Source organism: Gadus macrocephalus, chromosome 2 (assembly GCF_031168955.1).
Source record: "Gadus macrocephalus chromosome 2, ASM3116895v1".
In the NCBI taxonomy this organism is placed as follows: Eukaryota; Metazoa; Chordata; class Actinopteri; order Gadiformes; family Gadidae; genus Gadus; species Gadus macrocephalus.
The window spans coordinates 5031230-5052271 of record NC_082383.1 but is presented as its reverse complement, the minus strand read 5'-3'; the positions used below and the strand labels follow the sequence as shown (position 1 = coordinate 5052271).

Genomic DNA, 21042 nt, shown 5'->3' with positions numbered 1-21042 from the left:
GTGAGAAGATTATATTCATTTCCCTCAGCTCCAGAAACCAAACAGTCGTGTGACTTTTAGAGCCAGAGAAATTTAAATAACGAATTTCCCGCACCATATTCTAATGCCAGCAAAAACCCACCATAAAAAAAAAAATATCTCGGGGCCAGAACTGAGAAGATGTCTATCGTACTGCAGAGAACACGGAGAAAATATCAGGGCCATTTTTAAATATCTTGTGGAGCAACGACACCCCCTGCTGGATAACATGGGTACATGCGAGGGGAACAGGAGGCCGGGAACCGTCAAACCAACCGATGGTTTGAGATACCAAATTCATGCAAATGTTTACAGAATTTTCCTAAAATCTGAATTGCTGATATATAATTCATTGCAAATTATTTTAATTATGGGCATCGGTGTCCTTTGTAATATTGCCATTCAAACTGTTTAGCTTGTTGTAATTGTTTCAAATTAGATCATTGTTTCAGCAACAACAACAAAAACACCTCATGACTTAAACAGGTGTGAGTCCTAGGGTAGAGAGATAATGTTTAGCCGCGCCTGCTCCCTCATAGCCCCTGAAATATGGACAACTTGGACCTGTGGGCTTTATGCAGAGATTAACACAACATGCGTTCCCAAATGATGAACACAAACTCACTTGGGCCCATGGTCTCTCTCTCTCTCTCTCTCTCTCTCTCTCTCTCTCTCTCTCTCTCTCTCTCTCTCTCTCTCTCTCTCTCTCTCTCTCTCTCTCTCTCTCTTCCCTTCTCCTCTCCTTTCTCTCTCTTCTCTTCTTTCACACACACACACACACACACACACACACACACACACACACACACACACACACACACACACACACACACACACACACACACACACACACAGAGACAAGCATGCAAACACATACACAGTTCAGGTATTTTATTATTTATCACATCTCGTGTTCTTAATTGAATATTGAACTTAGTCAATAATTGCGATATATACGTAAATCAACTGTTATACAGTCAGAGGAGGCCACCTCCCGTTTGTTTACTTTGTACTAGACCTCATCATCCCGTTACTACTAGTGAAACGCTCTTGTGCCTTCTCGGATCCTGTACAGACTCGCTGCACTCATAGATCTCCAGTAAAACTGGATAGGCTTAATTCCCATGCGTTCAGGTGAAAGGATAAAACTACACTATAGTGTTGACACAGATCGCGAGAGTTCCCGGGAGGTCCAGTAGCGCCCCCGTCACGGCACAACCAAAGATCGTGATTTTCTCAGTGCTCATGGATACACACATTTCACGGAAAGTCAAACATTTCTTACTTAAATAACAACAAATTAACCAACAATTAGGGGCTAAGAAGTGGTGCCGTTGTAGTCATAGCCAGCTATCGCTACAATGCAGATCACACTAAAAACCCTGCAGCAGCAGACCATCCAGATTGAGATAGATCCCGATCAGACGGTGAGTGGCTAAAAAGCTAGCAAGCTAAGCTAATGCTAACGCAGAAAGAAACCGCGCTTGTAGACTTAAGTGCTATTTGTTCGTGCCCATTAAGCCTACTGGCTTCTCTTTTGGCAATCTTCCACGGATATATTGTGTTTAATGACAAATCAACTCTTATTTTTTAATGTGTGGTGGGTGTTGAGTCTCCACATGTTAGCGGTGCGTTAGCTTAGCCCGCTAGCACATCCATTATGTCTTCTCATTCTAACTTCACATGTTCTTAACGGGCATCCAGCTGCCCATCTTCTAACTCTGATGTTTTAAATATGTGTTTTATAGGCAACGACAGTGTTTCATGTTAACACGTTGGTTTGGCACATCTTAAAAAATGAACTATTATTGTTCTTGCTATAACCACCAAACACTGTTTGATATTGATTTAGTTTAAATTCGCAATGCTTTTTTTTTAGGGGTACCCCATTATCATGTGAGGTTTCTAAACTGACAACGAATCTGATATCTAAGTAAATGTATGACACTTAAGACCCATGTAGCAATTTATATTTTGCTATGTGCTCCTATGTCAATTATCTCCATAAAATCCCCTTTCAGGTAAAGGCCTTGAAGGAGAAGATCGAGACAGAGAGGGGGAAAGACAACTTCCCAGTATCGGGGCAGAAGTTGATATATGCTGGTAAAATCCTGCAAGATGACACGCCCATTAAGGACTACAAAATCGATGAGAAGAATTTTGTGGTAGTTATGGTGTCCAAGGTGAGATGAGAATGAAGTTGTCATTACTGGTATTTGTAGAACTGCTACAGTACTCATTGGACTAGCTGCGTGTGAGTAAACATTGTATCACAATGGATTATATTGAATTAATGAAATGGATAAGTCTTGTCGGTTGTCATGCTTGTCGTGTGAAGCTGAAGCATCAAGGACAAACGAAAACATAAAAGGCTTGAGAAAAGGGATATACTTTAAATTTCCCTTTTTTCAACCTTGGCTATCTGTACACAAGTCTGACCACACACCATGTATATGTTCTGTTTAAGTATATCTAATGAAACTCTTAAGACATTAGAAAAGTTTAAGAGTGAAATGTCGGACCTTAATAATATAACTAAAAGTCCAGATATTAATGTACACAGAAACTTTTAAGTGTTCTTGTAAACGTCATTAACATATTTTGGGATTGTGATGCTGATAACCTTATGTGACGAGACATCGGTTTTATTACTATACTTTCTACCTCTCTTAAAAGCAATTGTTTTAAAGATGGAAAAAATACATGGACTCTCACATTAAGGGCTAAACCGTGCATCACCCAAGTGGGTGCTGCATACTGGTGGTTGTTTGTGAGGTCCCCCCTTCATTCTAAAGCGTCTTTGCGTGTCTAGAAAAGCGCTATATAAATTCAATCCATTATTATTAAACCAGTCTGTTTATCCAAAGGCGGGCTTAACATTCCATCCTGAAATAATGCCGATAACCCTCCCGCCAAATCAATGACATCCGTTCAACAATGTCTCGACACTCATTCCTCCTGTGTTCAGTCGGGTCCTAGTATCCTAACGTTGACCTGTGAGACGAGGCTCCACTCGCTCCTCACCAAGACCCTCTCCCCACCGCTAGGCCAAGCCAGCTGCTGCTGCCGCCGCCACCTCGCCTCCTTCCTCAGAAGCCCCCAAGCCGCCGGTCCAGGACTCTGGCTCCACGTCTACAGCCGCCCCCGCGGTCCCCACCCCCGCCGCCGTCCCCACCCCCGCCGCCGTCCCCATCCCCCCTGAGGTGGCCACGGAGGAGCTCGCAGCGGCTGCCACGGACGCCCCGCAGCCCGCCGGGTACGTTGGCCCAGACCACCCTCAAATAGGTGTAACACTGCCTGGGGTTGTTGGAGTTCATCCCCCGCCCCCCCCTCCTCAGCCCTGGGAACGGTCACTTCATTGAACTGAATTTGTGAAGTCAATTGTCCCCCCTAACAGCAGCTTGTTTGACTTGCGCCCTCTAGTGTTGGAGAGTGGTTAGAGCAGGAATAAAACCATGATGGTCGTGGAACCTAGTTTTATTTGTTTATTTATTTATTCTTTCAACCCAACCCTAACGGAGGTTGTATACCTACCCCTACCTGCGATTGGCAGAAGTAGTGTTAAACTTCCAACATACTCATAAGCATGTATGGATATGTTTAACAATAGCTCCTAGAACCCAACAATGGCCCAAAATAAGTCCAGACTAGGACCTGCTGCTTCGATAAGGGTTACAGGACTGATTAGTCGTTGGGAACTAACATCCCAAAGCCCCTGTAATACCAAGTCACTGAACCACTATAGCCAGAAGCACATAGCCCAACGTTGCACGTGAGCAATTTCCTAAACGATAGCAAGTGGAACGTTGTGTCTTCTTGGTTCTGTAGCTCCAGCACCGCCGTCCAGGGAGTGGAAGCCTCTTCTGCGCTGGGTAAGTCACATCTCCGGGCCACTTGAAATATGCAGTTTAAAAAAACTCAACCCCCCTAGTTAAGAGGGGAGATGTGTTATCGCCGTGGTTACGGACCGCGGCAGCTTTGTGATACTTTTTTTTTGTGCATTCGTTGTTGTAAACGAAATCCGTCACACCGTAGTAGCGATATACTATAGGGGTCCAGGAATCATAAGTTGCTGTGTTTGTTACCTCCCTGTACACCAGATTCAGCTTGCTGTGTTTGTTACTTCACTGTACACCAGATGCTGCTTCCTGTTCAGATGCTGTCTGTCTATGTTGACTCACTTTAAACCAGAAGTCCAGATTGTTGCTCTTGTTTATTTGTGAATGTGAGGTTAGGAAGACACCCGTTAACTAGGGCTGGGTAAAAATATCGATTCATCAATGCACTGCAATTTATTTGTTCTCGATTCAATTTAGATTCAGAATCGTTTTTAAATCGATTATTTAAATAAAAAAAAAAGAAGCATACTCAGTCATTGTAAGCTAGAAGCGAGTATGCCTAAATGTGCATGCCCTTTTACATTTGTCCATGTTATGGTGTACAGTGTGGTAAGAGGTGGAGCCTCAGGTGAAAGGTGTACAGTCTGGTAAGAGGTGGAGCCTCAGGTAAAGGCGTCCAGTGTGGTGAAGGGCCTTGTGGTTGTGTGTCCAGTGACGGGAGCAGAGTACGAGGCCATGCTGACGGAGATCATGTCCATGGGCTACGAGAGGGAGCGGGTGGTGGCCGCGCTCCGGGCCAGCTTCAACAACCCCCACAGAGCTGTGGAGTACCTCCTCACTGTGAGAACCCCTCCTGTTCACTACCTGGAGAACACGCACCCCCCCCCCCCTCCTGTTCACTACCTGGAGAACACGCACCCCCCCCCCCCTCCTGTTCACTACCTGGAGAACACGCACCCCCCCCCCCCCTCCTGTTCACTACCTGGAGAACACGCACCCCCCCCCCCTCCTGTTCACTACCTGGAGAACACGCACCCCCCCCCCCCCTCCTGTTCACTACCTGGAGAACAAGCACCCCCCCCCCCCCCCCTCCTGTTCACTACCTGGAGAACACGCACCCCCCCTCTCCTGTTCTCTACCTGAAACACATATACACCTGTTCTATACCTGTAACCCATACTCACCTGTACCTGTTATGCATATTCATCTGTTTTCTACCGGAAGCGCGCGCGCGCACACACACATGCACGCGCACGCACACGCACACTACAGAACACACGCGCACACACACACACACACACTACAGAACACACACACGCACACACACACACACACTACAGAACACACACACACACACTACAGAACACACACACACACACACTACAGAACACACACACACACACACACACACACACACTACAGAACACAAACACTCCACTATAGAATACCTGTCACCTTACTGTCACTATAACCCACCTGTTACATGTCTCACACGCACACTCGCCTGTTCATTCATGCGTGTATCCTAATGCATGTATGTTTGATTGTATTTCAGGGTATTCCCAGCAGTCCGGTCCAGGAGACTAATCCTCCCGCCCAGCCCCCCGCGTCGGGTCGCACCGACGCTCCCCCCCTACCAGAGGGTAGGTGTTCTATTGAATGATCGGGGCTAATATCATTGAATGACACCAAGCCTAAGCCCATGGCCACATGATGGCGATGAAGATCATCTGATCCCATCCAAGGCCATTTATCGATTTCCTATTTCTGAAACCCTCTCAGCAGATTATTGTGAACACCATGTTTCGAGACTAATGTATGCGAGTGGCAAGATGTAGCTTTCAGAAGGGGATTTTAATCGGATTTGTCCGATGGACCAACGTGTATTGATCAGTGTACTGACCAGCGTGTATTGATCAGTGCACTGACCAGCGTGTATTGATCAGTGCACTGACCAGCGTGTATTGATCAGTGTACTGACCAGCGTGTATTGATCAGTGTACTGACCAGCGTGTATTGATCAGTGCACTGACCAGCGTGTATTGATCAGTGTACTGACCAGCGTGTATTGATCAGTGCACTGACCAGCGTGTATTGATCACTGTACTGACCAGCGTGTATTGATCACTGTACTGACCAGCGTGTATTGATCAGTGCACTGACCAGTAGGGGTGTGACGATACACTCAGCTCACGAGACGAGACACGATATTCGGTTCACGAGAACGAGACGAGACTTTAAGAAAACTACAATGACTAAATATATGACTGGACCAACAGACTTTTATTTAACCGAGTTGCACATGCATTTTGAAATGTTTTATTATAACTCTTAACATTCATGAAATTGAAACTAAAACTAAAATGTATAAAAGTTGAAGTAAATTAAATTAAATAATTCATTTTTATTGTGCGAACAATATTATGTGCAAAACCAAATCAAAGTTCTACTCTATCAATACAGAGTGCAAACAGAGTCTGACCAAGTATGTCACTGACAACTTGGTATTGTCCGTGTCTTATCAGTCACTCTACTGCCATTCATAATTTCCGCCGGGTACTCAAAATGCTGCCAAACAAATCATTTAATAGTGGCGGGGGCATCTTCGACGGTAATACAGGTATTTTCCGACGTCATTCTGGCTGCCTATGGCTGCTTCCCCTCCTTCTCCTCCTCTTCTTCTTTTCCTTCTCCTTCAAGGTTCTGGCAGTCTAGACGTAGCAAAGGCGCATTACTGCCCCTACAGGCCACAAATAGAAGTTTGGATAGCTCAGAAAACTCGCGAGACAGATTTGTAACGCGACGGGTAATATCGTCGAGTTTAATCTCGCGAGATCTCGTGGCACGAGATCTCGTCACACCCCTACTGACCAGCCTGTATTGATCAGTGTACTGACCAGCGTGTATTGATCAGTCCACTGACCAGCGTGTATGATCAGTGTACTGACGAATCCTTGACCCTGTGTGTGTGTGTGTGTGTGTGTGTGTGTGTGTGTGTGTGTGTGTGTGTGTGTGTGTGTGTGTGTGTGTGTGTGTGTGTGTGTGTGTGTGTGTGTGTGTGTGTGTGTGTGTGTGTGTGTGTGTGTGTGTGTGTGTGTGTGTGTGTGTGTGTGTGTGTGTGTGTGTGTCCAGGGGAGAACCCTCTGGAGTTCCTGCGGAGCCAGGCCCAGTTCCAGAACATGAGGCACGCCATCCAGCAGAACCCTGCATTGCTGCCCACCCTACTGCAACAGCTTGGCCGCGAGAACCCCCAGCTCCTACAGGTAACCCCTTTAGGACCGTCCCACCTGGGGGGGGGGGGGGGGGGGGTGGGTGGGGGGGTGGGATACACCTTCTCCGGTCCCTGAAGGGGAACCACGAGCCTCCCTTCTACCTAACCGGTGCCTCTTCTGTTCCCCCAGCAAATCAGCCAGCACCAGGAGCTGTTCATCCAGATGCTCAACGAGCCAATGGGAGAGGGGGGGGAGGGGCCGGAGGTGGGCGAGCTGGGGGCCGTCGGAGAGGAGGGCGCCCCGGTCAACTACATCCAGGTCACCCCCCAGGAGAAGGAGGCCATTGAGAGGGTGAGACTCGGAACCAGAGCATTGAGCTGTTGGCCCACAACTAAGACTAAACTCTTCTCTGCCTTTTGCGCGGAACAGTCACCGTAGTTACACGGTGTGTTGTACCGGTGCTTTACTCATCGTTTTTTGCGTTAATGACCAAGTGTCCCTAATTCAGTGTCATCCGGTGATGTTTATAATGCGAAGATGTAGGGCTGCTCGATTATGGGAAAAATCATAATCACGATTATTTTGGTCAATATTGATATCACGATTATTCAAACGATTATTTTTGAGTTTGAAAACATGCATTTATTGATACAATCAATTATGACATAGAAACACGTATATTATAAGTATCCAAAATAAAACCTTTTTCGTGTGTAAGTGTACTGTCTGCCACAACATTCTGAATCTAACATTTGATTTTTATAAAACATTCCATGAATACAATATATTAAGACAATCAAATATCACAGAAACACGTATAAGTATCCAAAATTAACTTAACCTATTTAATGTCTAGAAAACAACGGTCCCAGCATTTCTCCATAGCAAAGTTAAAAGTCACAAAGCCATAACAAACACATGGCTAATAAAAATCATATTGTTGTTAAACAGAAATACATATACAAGATGTACTTGGCAGTTCTGCCTTAAAGAACTCTTAGTTAAAGTCTGCTATAGGAGCTTGTTATCGTTCATCAAACTGTAACGTTACTGAAACTTTAGATTCCACGCGGTAGGTCTACTCCAACATGTCTGTCAACAGTCGATGCTGCTGATTGGCGGTTCACTGGCATGTCCCGCCTCCTGCCAACGGCATACTTCCTGATGCAGCACGCCTGTTAGATTGTACTCCCTCTCGCCGCGTTGAATGCTTTCGCATGCGCGTCTCTTTCATAAACTTTCATAAACTCTCTAGGCCTACTTTAAAATGGAAAATGTCAAATTAATCGTTTCAACTCGATTATACGAGTTTGGAGATCGTTTGACCCCAAAATTGATATCGCGATCGAAATTCGATTAATTGCACAGCCCTACGAAGATGTCTACATCTTGTCCTACGGGTGCCAAATGTACACGTTTGTTGAAATGATGGAGCGATGTTGTCATGGCTTACCTGACTGCACTGGTTTTCTGTAGCCATTCTGTTTTTGGAACGAGACCACCCTGATCTTGTTGGTTCACATTTCACTTCTCTCTGGAGATCCGTTTCGCCTCGCTTCCTTTGAAACCAACTTTCAAAACACTGAAAAGTGAATGGATCAGTCGGCACTGGGCAGTAAATGAATGACCCATTAGGGTGCACCCTTACTGTTGTGGAAAAGGCCCTTCAGCCAGAAAATATAACAATGACCACCGGATGAGGGCGACCTCCTCTGTCCGTCATCATTTGATGCATCGGCAGCATTGATGACGTGCTTGTCCGAGATGTAGGGTTCAAAATGATTCCAGCATTCGTCTGTCCGTGTGTTACCATCTGGCCTCCAACGCTGGTCTGTCTGTCTCCAGTTAAAACAGCTGGGCTTCCCCGAGGCGCTCGTCATCCAGGCGTACTTTGCCTGCGAGAAGAACGAGAACCTGGCCGCCAACTTCCTCCTCAACCAGGGCTTTGAAGACGACTGAGAAGACCAAGACTCCTCCCCCCCCCCCCCCTCCCTCCCTCCCTCCCTCCCCCCTCCCCCGCATCTCCCTCCCCCCTCCCCGTCGTTAGCTCAGCACAAGGACTGCACCCCCCGCCCACCACACCCCCCACCCTACTGTACAGCCCCCCAGCGGGGCGTGGAGGCCTGCAGGGGAGGGGCGCTGCCGGGCAGGGAGGCTTGGGGTGGGGGGGGTGAGGTTTCTTGGGAGGGAGGGAGGGAGGGAGGGAGGGATCCTGAAATACACCAGAATTCCAGTGGAATGTGTGGGGCTTGTTTTAGGATCTTAATTAGGTTTTAGGGGGGGGGTTTGGGAGGGGGGTTCTGATGGGGGGGGGGAGCCTGAGAGTTGTGGGCGCATGCGTCTTTTTTTTTTTTTTTTGAGTGTGGGAGTGTCCGCTGGTACCTGTGCAGATGGGTGTTGGGCGAGGAGACGGGTGATCCATGTGCATATCTACGCTTTGTTTACCCTGTTGGCGGAAGCACATTCAACTCACTGCACGTGTACAACATTATCAGTGTGTGTGTGTGTACCTCTGTATGCATTCATCTGTGCACGTCCAAGGATGAAATGGGCAGAGGTGGACTTGGCGTGCTGCTTTGCGCATGTGTGTGAGATGAAGTAACTGGGGTGACGTGGGCGGTAGGGAACGAAGCGGGAACTAAAGTGATGTTTAATGACTAACTGTCTGGTCTGTTTTCATTCGCTGCACACCAACGCTGATTCTGTACTACGGCGATTCTGCAAGTCCATGGTTAAACTTACAATAAGGGTTCATTAACGCACCATTCATAAAACAGTCAATGTAGTAGTAAGCATTATTTGGTAATAACCTAATCCTATGAAATGATGTCTAAAACGATACCTGGATTTAAATGAACCCCATTGCTGTAGTTAATCTCCAAATCAAAATTACTATTTATCACATAACGCATAAGAAAATGATAACTAAACTGTTGGGTAGCTGTTAATTGACCAGAAGCTTGTTAGTGTTTTTACTAATCTTAAAGTTATGTTTAGTAAATGTAAACTTTTAAGTGTTACAATGTCCTAAAAACTGATATGGTCGTTTAAAAAAAAAAAATACAGTATTCCTGAATGACGAATTCTGAAAGGTTTCGGAATTCAAATCAGATGTTGCCTCCATTGTTATTAAAATAAATAATGACGCAAGTAACATTTACATTTAGGGCATTAAGCAGATGCTTTCATCGAATGACGGATTTGTGATAAGCAAATGGAAAATTGTCTCATCGCAACATGAGATGAGTGAAATCTGCATTAGCTATCTAGGGGCCTCATTTTTTTGTTCTGTGAGCTTTAATTCTATCCAGCCCTTTAAATAACCTAAACGTTTTTGCCTAAACTGTATGTAAACATAAAATCATGTAAAATATGGTGTCTTGATCATCCATGGTGGTGCATTGAAAAGGAGATGGAGACAGTGAACATTCTTTGCACTGCTTTGAGACATAAGCATGTGTTTCAAGGTAAGTTTAAGTTTAGAGGTGGTGTGATTCTTTGGATGATCCTAAGCATTTTTCAGATTCACACTAAACTGCTAGAGGTATTGTGATGGATGAAAAGGCGTATTGGTTAATCTGAGCTGTCCATACTACTGGGGTTCTTATACTTTAATGACCAAGTTTGTAGGATCAACGGGCATACACCCTTGATATGGAGAAAGAAACGACTCAAACTTGGTTTGTGTTGGGCACCCAGGTGAAAAGCTACGTGTTCTTATCCGAAGTCCACCGCTTGCTCAAGGATCAGGCATCCTAAAGCTAATTTACTAACTGCTCCTTAATGACCTGCATCTGAATTCGCTTGAGATGACGGCATACGCTAAATGAGAACGGCTGACTTAAGGTAGCCACTATACTGCCTTTATATAAAAATAAAAGACTAACTTTTGATCTTACATTATTTAATGTCACATTACAAAGTCAGTGTGTGGTGGGGAAACATCCAGGGTCTGCAGCACCGCGTCATCGTCATGACAACAATGTGATGCAGAAATACTGAGCATTCCCAAATCCAGTGGTTAAGGACTGAGGGTACAAGCCACGATTCAAAAATACCAAAGCATTCAGACTACAACGTAAAGACACACACACATCCCGGAATCCTCAGATAATATTGATCGGTTCACTTGTCGCACCCTGTTGAAGGGGATTTTACGTTTGTTCATTTGAAAGCATCTTAAAAATACCACAGCAGTCTATCTTGTTCATCAAGTGGCACAGTTCATGTAGCAAACGTTCTGGAAAAAAGTAGTCAATTTAAAGTATAGTGGCAACACTCATCTCACACAAAACACCTAGACACTAGCGATCTATTCTTCTGAGGAACAATTAGTAACTCATCCTTTAGAAATGAGGGCTGGAGATGACATCCTGTTAGTAACCAATACTTCCTGTGGATCATGTTAGAGGTATCTACTCCCTCAATGGAGCAAGCCAGAGATGCTGACATCCTAGACTGTCACCTACCAGCCCTGATAGAAACCCCATGTGTCAGCCTGCTGCCCAACTGACTCCAACCTAGTGAGTGGTGTGCTGAATATTTACAGAAATGTACACAAAATATCTGCTTTACTGGCACCTCCGATCACATCAAGATGACAAGGGTCATTCCATTCTAAAACATTGCAAACCAGTCGCATGAACTGGTGTTGACCGATTTAGAAGTGTTCGAACCAGTTTGGACAGGTTCAAACTGATTCTGACATATCTAAACCAGTGCAGACCGGTTCAGAAGGTTTACAGTGTCACAGGAGCTCGGTTGGGTAGGTGCATTGGGGTTATATTTTCATCCCAAAAGTTCAAAAGCCATTCCGGTCATTGCGACCACACCCTTGTGCTACTTCCAGTGAGCGTCTGAAGTACCTAGAAGGAAAGAAAAACTACAAATCCCTCCACCTTGGGGTTCAAATCACCAAGTTAAAATGGCTGCCTGAGGTTTTCAAGGAGAGGTGGGCTAAAGAGATGTTGGTGTGGAATGTGGTCTCGGTTCAAGTGCACTGGGCCCATTATAAACACAGCCCAACAGGATGATCACATTGGTCTTGGTCTTCATAGTTGGTCCGGGTTCATGGAAAGACTCGTAGAAACGGTTTGGAAAAAAGGAGCTTTAAAGTCGTTTAGAAAGTGGTCACCAAGGGGGAGTCGTCCATGTAAACTTGGACCCTTGTTTTGTAAACCAGAGGACTTTTATTTTGTGACGCTGGGTAAGGGGTCAGGACTGTGGGTCCGAGGGCAGGCCGGGGGGGCGGTACAGGTACTTCCATATGGCGTAGAAGTGCACGGCGGCGGCCAGAGCTACAAAGATGTGCCAGATGGCGTGGGCGAAGGGGATGATGCCGTCCGACTTGAAGAAGAACACGCCCAGGCAGTACAGGAGCCCGCCCACAGCCAGCTCCGGGAGGCCCTCTGTGTTGGTCTGACACACACACACACACACACACACACACACACACACACACACACACACACACGCACACGCACACGCACACGCACACGCACACACACACACACACACACACACACACACACACACACACACACGTCATGTCTGACATGATCTTCAACATAGTAAACTGCCATTTTGTCACTGTAACCAAAATTATCATTAAGATCCTGTTTTTGCCAGTCTCCGCCAAACCACAGTGTAAAAGCTCTAATCCGCTCCGACCTCAAGTGGCCTTCTTCTCGTGTGTCAAGGGCTGAGCGGCTACACTTATACAGAGCCGTTATATTGAGACGGCTTTGTGTGCTGAACAGTGGAGTTCTCTCTGCCTTCACAGCTGGTGTTTATGTAGTCTAGATTCAAACCCAAAAGAAAGTAAACACCACAAGGTTGATGTCAAGGGGGTCCCAGCCAGTGTGGATCTACACAGCGCTATGGCCCTTCCTGGCTTCCCCTTTTTAGTCTGAGACCCTTTAACTTCTGGTTGCATAGTGGTGCCTCAATGACCTGAAACAAGAATGAGGAAGAGGAGGAAGAAGCAGGTCTTACCATAGAGGTGACGGCAGATGCCGGGAGGAAGCCCATGGTGAGATAGAAGGCCAGCTCTACCAACTTATACCTGAACACACACACACACACGATTTTCTTCAATTTATTTTCATGCTGTAAAAATCGATCAACCAATTATTTGCCCGACCCCTGAATCCGACTAGCTTTCATGTTGATGGTTCCAAGCTGCTCTAGCTCAATGTAAGCATGATCCTTGGTCAGTGGCAACAGTGCGATAAGTTAGGGGGTCCTCACCTCTCGTGGAAGTTGAACACGTAGACGCTCCCTGCGGCGGCCATGAACCAAACGAACCAGCGCATGTGAGAGGCTAGCGGACCCAGCTCCCTGAGGTTCAACCTGAACACGAGACAAAGACCAAATTAGCCTTCGATGCTGCCCTAAAAATAACAGACGGATAAGCCTGACGGTCTCCGAGGGACATTTAACCCCGTTCTTCAATGTTGTTGTTCTTTATTCTGGTTATAGTTCTGTGGTTGCAGTTCTATGTTGTCATACTATGTGCAGTCCTATATTGTACTATGATGTGGTCTTATGGTTGTAGTCCCATGTCGTGGTTCTAGGTTGTAGTCCTACAGCGAAAGACTCACCAGGGGGTGTAGGAGGCAGCGATGAAGAAGTAGATCACAACTCGGTCACACATGTGGAAGCAGTGTTCCACAGACCTACACACACGCACATAAAAATCTATTTTAGTCTCAACAACAATATACAACAGCAAAGGTCTTTGACTATGTACGTTTATAAAAACTGCCACAAACAAAATCTCGAAAATATTTTATGAAAGAAAGTTAACAATTCAAGTAGTGCTGTCATTCATTGTTTACTTTAGCCCTTATGGCCAGCTACCTAACCATCACCCACCCAACCATCAACCCCGGTAGCCTCTCTCTCACCTCATGTGGCTTTTCTTCCAGGAGATGATGTGGAAGACGGAGGAGACGAGGAAGAGGGCGATGAGGCCCAGGCCATAAACCACTGCCGTCAGACGCTGCCAGCCATCGTCCGCCTGGCGGTGCAGCAGCGCCATGCCCAAAAACGCCGGCACCACCAGCAGCTGAAACAAGCGCACCCATACAGCATCCATATCAAACCCACAACACTGAGAAAAGCTTTGACTATTCAGGTGATAGTTTGAACCCCATCACCATCATGTCCCAGTGACAAGGTAATTCGGTCATGGCTGTACAATTATTAGACAATCTATCTGCATAACAATCGTGTCTGTCAGTGTTAAAACAGGAAAGGTTTGTGAAATATCCTCGGCATTTAAACTCGCAATCTCCCTCCGCAGCTTTACCAGCATATCGAACGACCTGGGGGCCCACCACCCACAGGTTGGTGAACCCTTTGGTTAACGTCAGTACATAACATGTTATCATCTATACTTTCTGTCTTCTCACCGCGTGTGTGTAGCAGTTGGCAGCATGCTCGTAGCAGGTCGGCTGGTAGCGGCAGTTTGCGGACGCCCTGTGGTTCATAAACCTAAAACACAGACAAACAATGAGTGAACCACTAGGCCGAAGGTGACCCGCCTGACAACCACCTCCAGAACAACGTGCCGCTACATGAAGCCATTACAATGGGAAGGTGGGTCACGCCAGTGTCATTTTCATTCTAGCGTACAACGTTGAAATTAAGTAAAATATCACAGGTTACAAACCTTTGAAGGCTGTTTGCTCTCTTCATTTTTATGCTTCAACACAAGCAATTTAAAATCGAATCTAACGAGAGATAATTGCAGAAAGTAATTATCAACAGCCTAAAATGGAGCTGCCTTGCTAGCCAGAGGAACCCTACCCTATCATCTATTAATTAATATAAAAAACCCGATCTCACTTGTGCTACATTAGCAGTTTCCCGTTATCTAACTCCAGTACACACGAACATTTTCAGCCTTTTTCGTAGCAGCATTCTGCTACCAATACTGCCTAACTCAAAGGGCTTTGGCCAAAAATGTGCATGAAGGATAGCTAGCGCCACCGAAACCAGAGCAAGTAGCGCCGTCCCTCGGCTCCCGACTCCCGATCACTGAAAACCGCTGGCGATCCGGAGGACCAGCAACAGGCAGGGACACGTTGAGTGACTTGTATTCATAACCAATACGCGATTCGGAGAAGTGGTGCGTCTTTCTAAGCGGCCAATTAGCGAGGAGCTGAGTGACGACATAACCATGACTCACCACGCTGGGAGGAAATGTACAAACTTCTTTACACTATTTTAACTTAGTACGTGTTTAATGAAGAAACGAATTAACCATGTAAGCTTATACCTAATTAAATGGCTGCGACCCAAATCCTGTTTTCTTGGTTCGTTGCACGTAGTTATGCCACGAAAATCAATATTTCTATAATAGGTTGCTATATATTTTTTTTATTACCGAAATATAAACCAGGTATGGGTTACCGAATTCATATGTTAATGATATGATCAGAATATTCAATAAAATAATGATGATAATAATAATAATAATAATAATAATAATAATAATAATAATAATAATAATAATAATAATAATAAAGATTTGGCTATCTAGTGTGAATACTGTATAAGCATTCACTAATAATCATGTGTTTGATGTCGGCTAGATTGGAACGGCTCAAAATATATTAAAATAACCATGACATCTGGATTACACAACCAGCTTCATTAGATAACGATGTTATGTAAGGTCTTTATAGGGTATTTATTCTTTATCGTCTGGATGGGAGCCCGGAAACTAATGCATAGTAGGCTAGATCATCTGGTCCACATCCTATCATAAAATCCACTAAGTTAATAATCATATTCATTAAAACCCCAGATATGACACAAAGCTCACAAATAAATTAAAATCTCTGATCCGTGGATTGAAATGTATCCCTCCTCCCCACTTAAATCCCTTTTGAAATAATTAATGTTTTAAATAAGCATTTATTATTTATCTGACCGCCCCATCACTTGATGATTCCTGAAGTTAAACCAAGAGCAATTACATGTTACTTATTTCATACTTTATACAACTATCACAACCACCAGAACCGAGAACAAATTATCAGAAAAATGTTTTGCTCAGTGTTCTAAGTGGGTTCTAAGCTGTAAGCATGTGTTCAAAGTCTGTTCTAAGTACATGTTCTAAATGTGTTAAGACATGTGTTTAGTTGTAAGGTTGTTCTGTGCATGCAATCCAAGCATGTTTAGTAGGCTTAGTATGCGAGGTAAGTGTGTTCTCAGCATTTATAAGCGTGTTTTCTAAGCACGTTCTAAGCGTGTGTTTTGCCCAAGGCTGGATCCATGTTCTCAGAGTCATGGAATCTTTAGCTTTGCGGTCACAGGGTCAAAGTCAGTCTTCAGCGTTAACACAAGCTGGGCCAAAGCTGCACTGATAAACATGTAAAGATACAGATAAGATAATATTGTCCGATTACACCTACATCCCTATACTTTGTCCATCTATGTTTGTGTATATATATGTATATATATATATATATATATATATATATATATATATATAATATATTGTCAGTCTATCAACAGGCTATCCACTTGTCCATCTGTTTGTTCAACTATCTATCTATTTGTCAGTCTAACAGTCTTATCTGTCTGCCTGTCTATCTCTGTTTGTTAGTTGTTCTGTCTGTCATAAACATCTAAATGCAATATGCATACAATATAACTCAGAATTACAGCAGCGACCGTCAGCCAAATGACAAAACAGCATTAAATGACAATGCAGCGCTACACGATCTGTTAACGAGTTTGCCGGTGGAGCAGGCTACGCTAAGCTCTGCGTGTTAGCTGTTCAGAGGTTAACAGGTCTAGCAGGCTACGCATGAGCTTAGAGTGTTGGCCCACATGCATGTGGCCCACATGCATGTAGCCCTACTTCTGGACCAGGATTACAAATGGCATGGCAGGCGCTTCAAAATAACATTGTCTTAGATGTCTGTCATGATATCGTGTGTGTGTGTGTGTGTGTGTGTGTGTGTGTGTGTGTGTGTGTGTGTGTGTGTGTGTGTGTGTGTGTGTGTGTGTGTGTGTGTGTGTGTGTGTGTGTGTGTGTTTGTGTGTCTGGTAGTCAAATGCTTTGAACCATGTTTCCTGTTCTCTCAGATGATCTGATGAATGAATTCAGTGTTTGTGTGTGTATGTTTTTAGTATGTATGAGTACTGAAATAGAGTACACCACAGATTGATAGTAATTCTATAGGTCTTTACACACACACACACACACACACACACATACATACATACATACATACATACATACATACATACATACATACATACATACATACATACATACATACATACATACATACATACATACATACATACATACATACATACATACATACATACGAACAATACGCATACACACACACAGGCCACTAGAAAGGCATTGGCAACCTCTGCTATGCTAATGTATTTCTTATGCTATCACAACAATGCAAACACCTTATTGTAAGTGTAAAAGGTGCTATTGTTGACATTGTTTTTGTTCATTGCAGCAATAAAAATGGTGGACTTTTAAACAACATCAATGTTGATCAGAAAATGAACGTTTGTGGGTTTACCAGCTAGCGGGCCGATACCTCAGTAACTCACTGTTTCAATAACTCTCTTCTGTTTGATGACAGACCAGTTAAGGTCGGAAACTATTAATCTTTTAATTTTTTGACTTAGAATGGAGTTTTATTATACTCTACAGAGATACTTTCAGATAACATTATACTGTATTAACCATGACTATATATTCACTTTTATCAAAAGAAAGGTAGGGCTTAGGTGCCATCTTGGTCTAGCATCCCTACAATAAACTTAATAAAACCAGAACTTTTAAGCTGGAACTAAAACACCCTAACTAGACTAGCCAGGCCCTGTAGTATTATATTTTACTATATAATATTGAATTGTACAGTATTCTACTATACTCCATAATATTGGGATCCATTCTGTTCTGTTCCATTCTGCTCTGTTTTATTGTTTTCTACTCAACAGTATAAAAATAAAAATAGTCGTGAACAAGCGCATATGGATAGGTACGAGAACTGGGGGGCGCTGTGTTATGAGATATTTAATTTTGTTTATTTGTCAAACTGACTATAGTTTATAGCCTATCCCAGGGGTGGACTGGGAGAAAAATTCAGCCCTGGCATTTTCTCTCCAGACCGGCCCACTACATTATTAGCACTAGGGGTGGGACGAGACGAACGGGAAGAACCCTGTATATCCGAATAATAGTACAGTTTTTTGTTTTTCAAGTTTGTGTTTCTTGTGCTGCTGACAAGAAAGGTGTGAAACCCGAACAGGAAGTTAACAGACATCCTGTGGTTGCTGCATATCCACCCGCCATATCTACTACAAAACCCTTGTTAAATATCACACATGATCCAACGCTAAATCCTCTCTTGCAGTTATTAGTCTGTGACAGTGAAAATCGTTTGGTGTAAGCCCAGCATTAGTTAAAACCAGACTCGGACAATAATAACAAAATCTCCTGACAAATAATCTAAATAGAAACATATTACAGACAGTAACAGCATTAGAGCTGAAACCAATTTGTTTTAACGGTGACTCATCATTATGAAACCATAAATAGAGAATACATTTTTTTTTTACTTCTCATATTCTCATACACGTGTATGTGCACATGTATGTATACATGTGCACATACATGTATATGAGAATGCATATCTATTCAGACCTGTAATTCGGCCTACCTGCATAACTGTTAATTCAACCAGGAAATAATCATAATCAAACCTTTTGTTTCAATCTGAGGCAAAACAAGTTGCATAATAAACTCACAAAGTCAAGAGAAGCTCTCTCTCTCTCTCTCTCTCTCTCTCTCTCTCTCTCTCTCTCTCTCTCTCTCTCTCTCTCTCTCTCTCTCTCTCTCTCTCTCTCTCTCTCTCTCTCTCTCTCTCTCTCTCTCTCTCTCTCTCTCTCCCTCAGTAAACAATAAATGAATTGAAAGATTACAATAAATTCAATGGCAAATATTGCAAATTAAACTAATTATTTCCAATAGGTTTACTTGTATTTTGTGCTAAAATTCAAAGTGGCAGATCTGTATTTACAATACAGCTTGATTCTGCATCTCTATTTACAGCACATTAGTCCATGTCAATGTTTACTGTTGCTATGGCAACAACCCTATCCCCATTCTATTCACTCAAAACACCAAAAGAGCATCAAAGCGCAACAAGCAGTTCAACCCGTTGATACACACGTCCTTTCAGACTAAAGATGTGGGACCCCTTACCTTGTAATGGGTCACACATACACACACACACACACACACACACACACACACACACACACACACACACACACACACACACACACACACACACACACACACACACACACACACACACACACACACACACACACACACACACACAGTCAGACCAATAATAGATCTCAGATGTTAAAAAACATGTTAACAAAGTCAAGTTGTGTCTTACCTCCAGGGGTTGAGCGGCGGGCTGCTCCCTCGCAGTAAACAAACAACCAACAACCGCTGACAACCACAAACAGGTTCCCACAACATGGCCACAGAGTCCGGTACAGAAGTGAGAAAGTCTTTGAGAAAGCGCAGATGGAGGCGGGGGGCGGGGGGCTGTGTGGGTCCGGGGGTCAAGGGTCGGAGGTCAGACCGTGGTGCTCTTCTTGGGGCGGGAGTCGGCCTGCGGCGAGTCGTGGTAGCTGGGGATGATGCTGGTGGGGTCCCAGCGCGCGGCGGCGGCGGCGCCGGGGGTGCTCTGCATCACCACCAGCCGGATGGGCGACTGGGTGGGCTGGGGCTCCGGGGCGTACTCCTTGGAGGGGTCCTTGCCGCGGCAGTCATACATGATGCAGGAGATGAGGAAGACCAGCAGCAGGATGACGTAGCTGGCGATGAGGATGCAGAGGTTCAGGGTGACCGGGTCGATCTCCTGGTAGTTCTCTAGGAAGCCCATCGCCGCTCCGCATGCCCCGACGGAGGGAGACAACCCGCTAGGAACGCGCTCGGATCACGCCAGGGACACGCAGTTACCGCTGACAGAAGGCTGTTCTCTGATCCTCCACAATCCCCCCCGTCTCTCTCTCTCTCTCTCTCTCTCTCGCTCTCTCAATCGCTCCCGCTATCCCTCAAACATTCTCTTTCCATCTTCCATCTTCTGTCTTCTGTCCATTCCAACTTCTTGTCTCTCTCATTCACCTAAGCCTCTCCTGCTTCTCTTTCTGTCAACTCCTTCATCAACTGTCTCTTTATTTCCCCTGGCTCTCTCTCTCTCTCTTTCTGTCTCTCTACTCTCCCTGTCTTTCTCTCTGCCTCTCTTTCTGTCTCTTTACTTCCCCTGTCTGTCTCTCTACTTCCTGTGTCTCTCTCTCTCTCCGTCTGTCTCTCTACTTCCCCTGTCTATCTCACTGTCCGTCTCCTTATTTCCCCTCTCTCTCTGTGTGTCTCTTACGCTGTCACCCTATCTATCCGGTCCTTCTCTTCTCCTCTGTTTCTCTCTTTGGCCCTCTCCCTCTCTCTCTCACTGTCTCCCTCCCTCCCTCTCTCGTTGTCACTATGTATCCCTCTCCCACTTTGTCTCTCTTTTGATCTCTCTCTCTCTCTCTCTGTCAATGTCGCTCTCTCTCTCTGTCTCTTTGTCTCTCTATGTTTGACTTTGTGGTATAAATACTTTAATCTGAGCCCCTCCCCCTGCTGTGTTTTAATCCCGAGGTTCGCTGGATACTCTGTGTTTCACAGAATGCTGCTGTCTTATATCACTGTCAGCAACGTAACGCGAAACTCGAACGCACAAATTTACAAAGGGCTTAGTGAAACTGTGACGTGTATTTGCACATTAAATAAGTGTGTGTGTGTGTGTGTGTGTGTGTGTGTGTGTGTGTGTGTGTGTGTGTGTGTGTGTGTGTGTGTGCGTGTGCGTGTGTGTGAGTATGTGCGTGTGTGTGTGTGTGATCTTAATCTAGATTGGGAG

At 44.7% G+C, this 21042-nt stretch overlaps 3 protein-coding genes across 4 annotated transcripts; 1 reads left to right on the top strand and 2 right to left on the bottom strand.

Moving 5' to 3' along the window:
* Positions 1 to 1205: 1205 nt before the first annotated feature.
* On the top strand, positions 1206 to 9730 carry rad23aa (RAD23 homolog A, nucleotide excision repair protein a). Its single transcript, XM_060035467.1, has 9 exons — positions 1206 to 1445; positions 2040 to 2201; positions 3066 to 3274; positions 3847 to 3890; positions 4570 to 4697; positions 5413 to 5500; positions 6990 to 7120; positions 7259 to 7420; positions 8915 to 9730. The coding sequence occupies exons 1-9, from the start codon at positions 1380 to 1382 to the stop codon at positions 9026 to 9028; spliced, it is 1104 nt and encodes a 367-aa protein (XP_059891450.1). The 5' UTR covers positions 1206 to 1379; the 3' UTR covers positions 9029 to 9730.
* A 1226-nt stretch (positions 9731 to 10956) lies between these two features.
* mmd (monocyte to macrophage differentiation-associated) lies at positions 10957 to 19678 on the bottom strand. Of its 2 annotated transcripts, none has more exons than XM_060035592.1 (7): positions 19534 to 19678; positions 14485 to 14566; positions 13978 to 14138; positions 13672 to 13746; positions 13319 to 13420; positions 13064 to 13133; positions 10957 to 12487 (listed from the first exon to the last, which is right to left on the bottom strand). In XM_060035592.1, exons 1-7 carry the CDS (start codon positions 19617 to 19619, stop codon positions 12284 to 12286), a joined length of 780 nt encoding a protein of 259 aa, XP_059891575.1. In that variant the 5' UTR covers positions 19620 to 19678; the 3' UTR covers positions 10957 to 12283. The 2 variants fall into 2 exon arrangements, with proteins under 2 accessions (XP_059891575.1, XP_059891585.1); XM_060035602.1 differs by lacking the exon at positions 19534 to 19678 and adding an exon at positions 14745 to 15160.
* Positions 19679 to 19704: 26 nt separating this feature from the next.
* Positions 19705 to 20469, bottom strand: LOC132445573 (small integral membrane protein 36-like). Its single transcript, XM_060035647.1, has one exon. The coding sequence runs from the start codon at positions 20026 to 20028 to the stop codon at positions 19720 to 19722; it is 309 nt and encodes a 102-aa protein (XP_059891630.1). The 5' UTR covers positions 20029 to 20469; the 3' UTR covers positions 19705 to 19719.
* Between the last annotated feature and the right edge of the window lie 573 nt (positions 20470 to 21042).

Coding starts and splice junctions, on each gene's coding strand:
- rad23aa (XM_060035467.1), top strand. CDS start 1,380: ATGCAGATCACACTAAAAACCCTGCAGCAGCAGACCATCCAGATTGAG. Junction 2,202..3,065: donor TGGTAGTTATGGTGTCCAAG/GTGAGATGAGAA, acceptor CCCCACCGCTAG/GCCAAGCCAGCTGCTGCTGC. Junction 4,698..5,412: donor CTGTGGAGTACCTCCTCACT/GTGAGAACCCCT, acceptor ATTGTATTTCAG/GGTATTCCCAGCAGTCCGGT.
- mmd (XM_060035592.1), bottom strand. CDS start 19,619: ATGTTGTGGGAACCTGTTTGTGGTTGTCAGCGGTTGTTGGTTGTTTGT. Junction 14,139..14,484: donor CCAACTGCTACACACACGCG/GTGAGAAGACAG, acceptor CGCTTGTTTCAG/CTGCTGGTGGTGCCGGCGTT. Junction 12,488..13,063: donor CATCTGCCGTCACCTCTATG/GTAAGACCTGCT, acceptor TGTGTGTGTCAG/ACCAACACAGAGGGCCTCCC.
- LOC132445573 (XM_060035647.1), bottom strand. CDS start 20,028: ATGGGCTTCCTAGAGAACTACCAGGAGATCGACCCGGTCACCCTGAAC.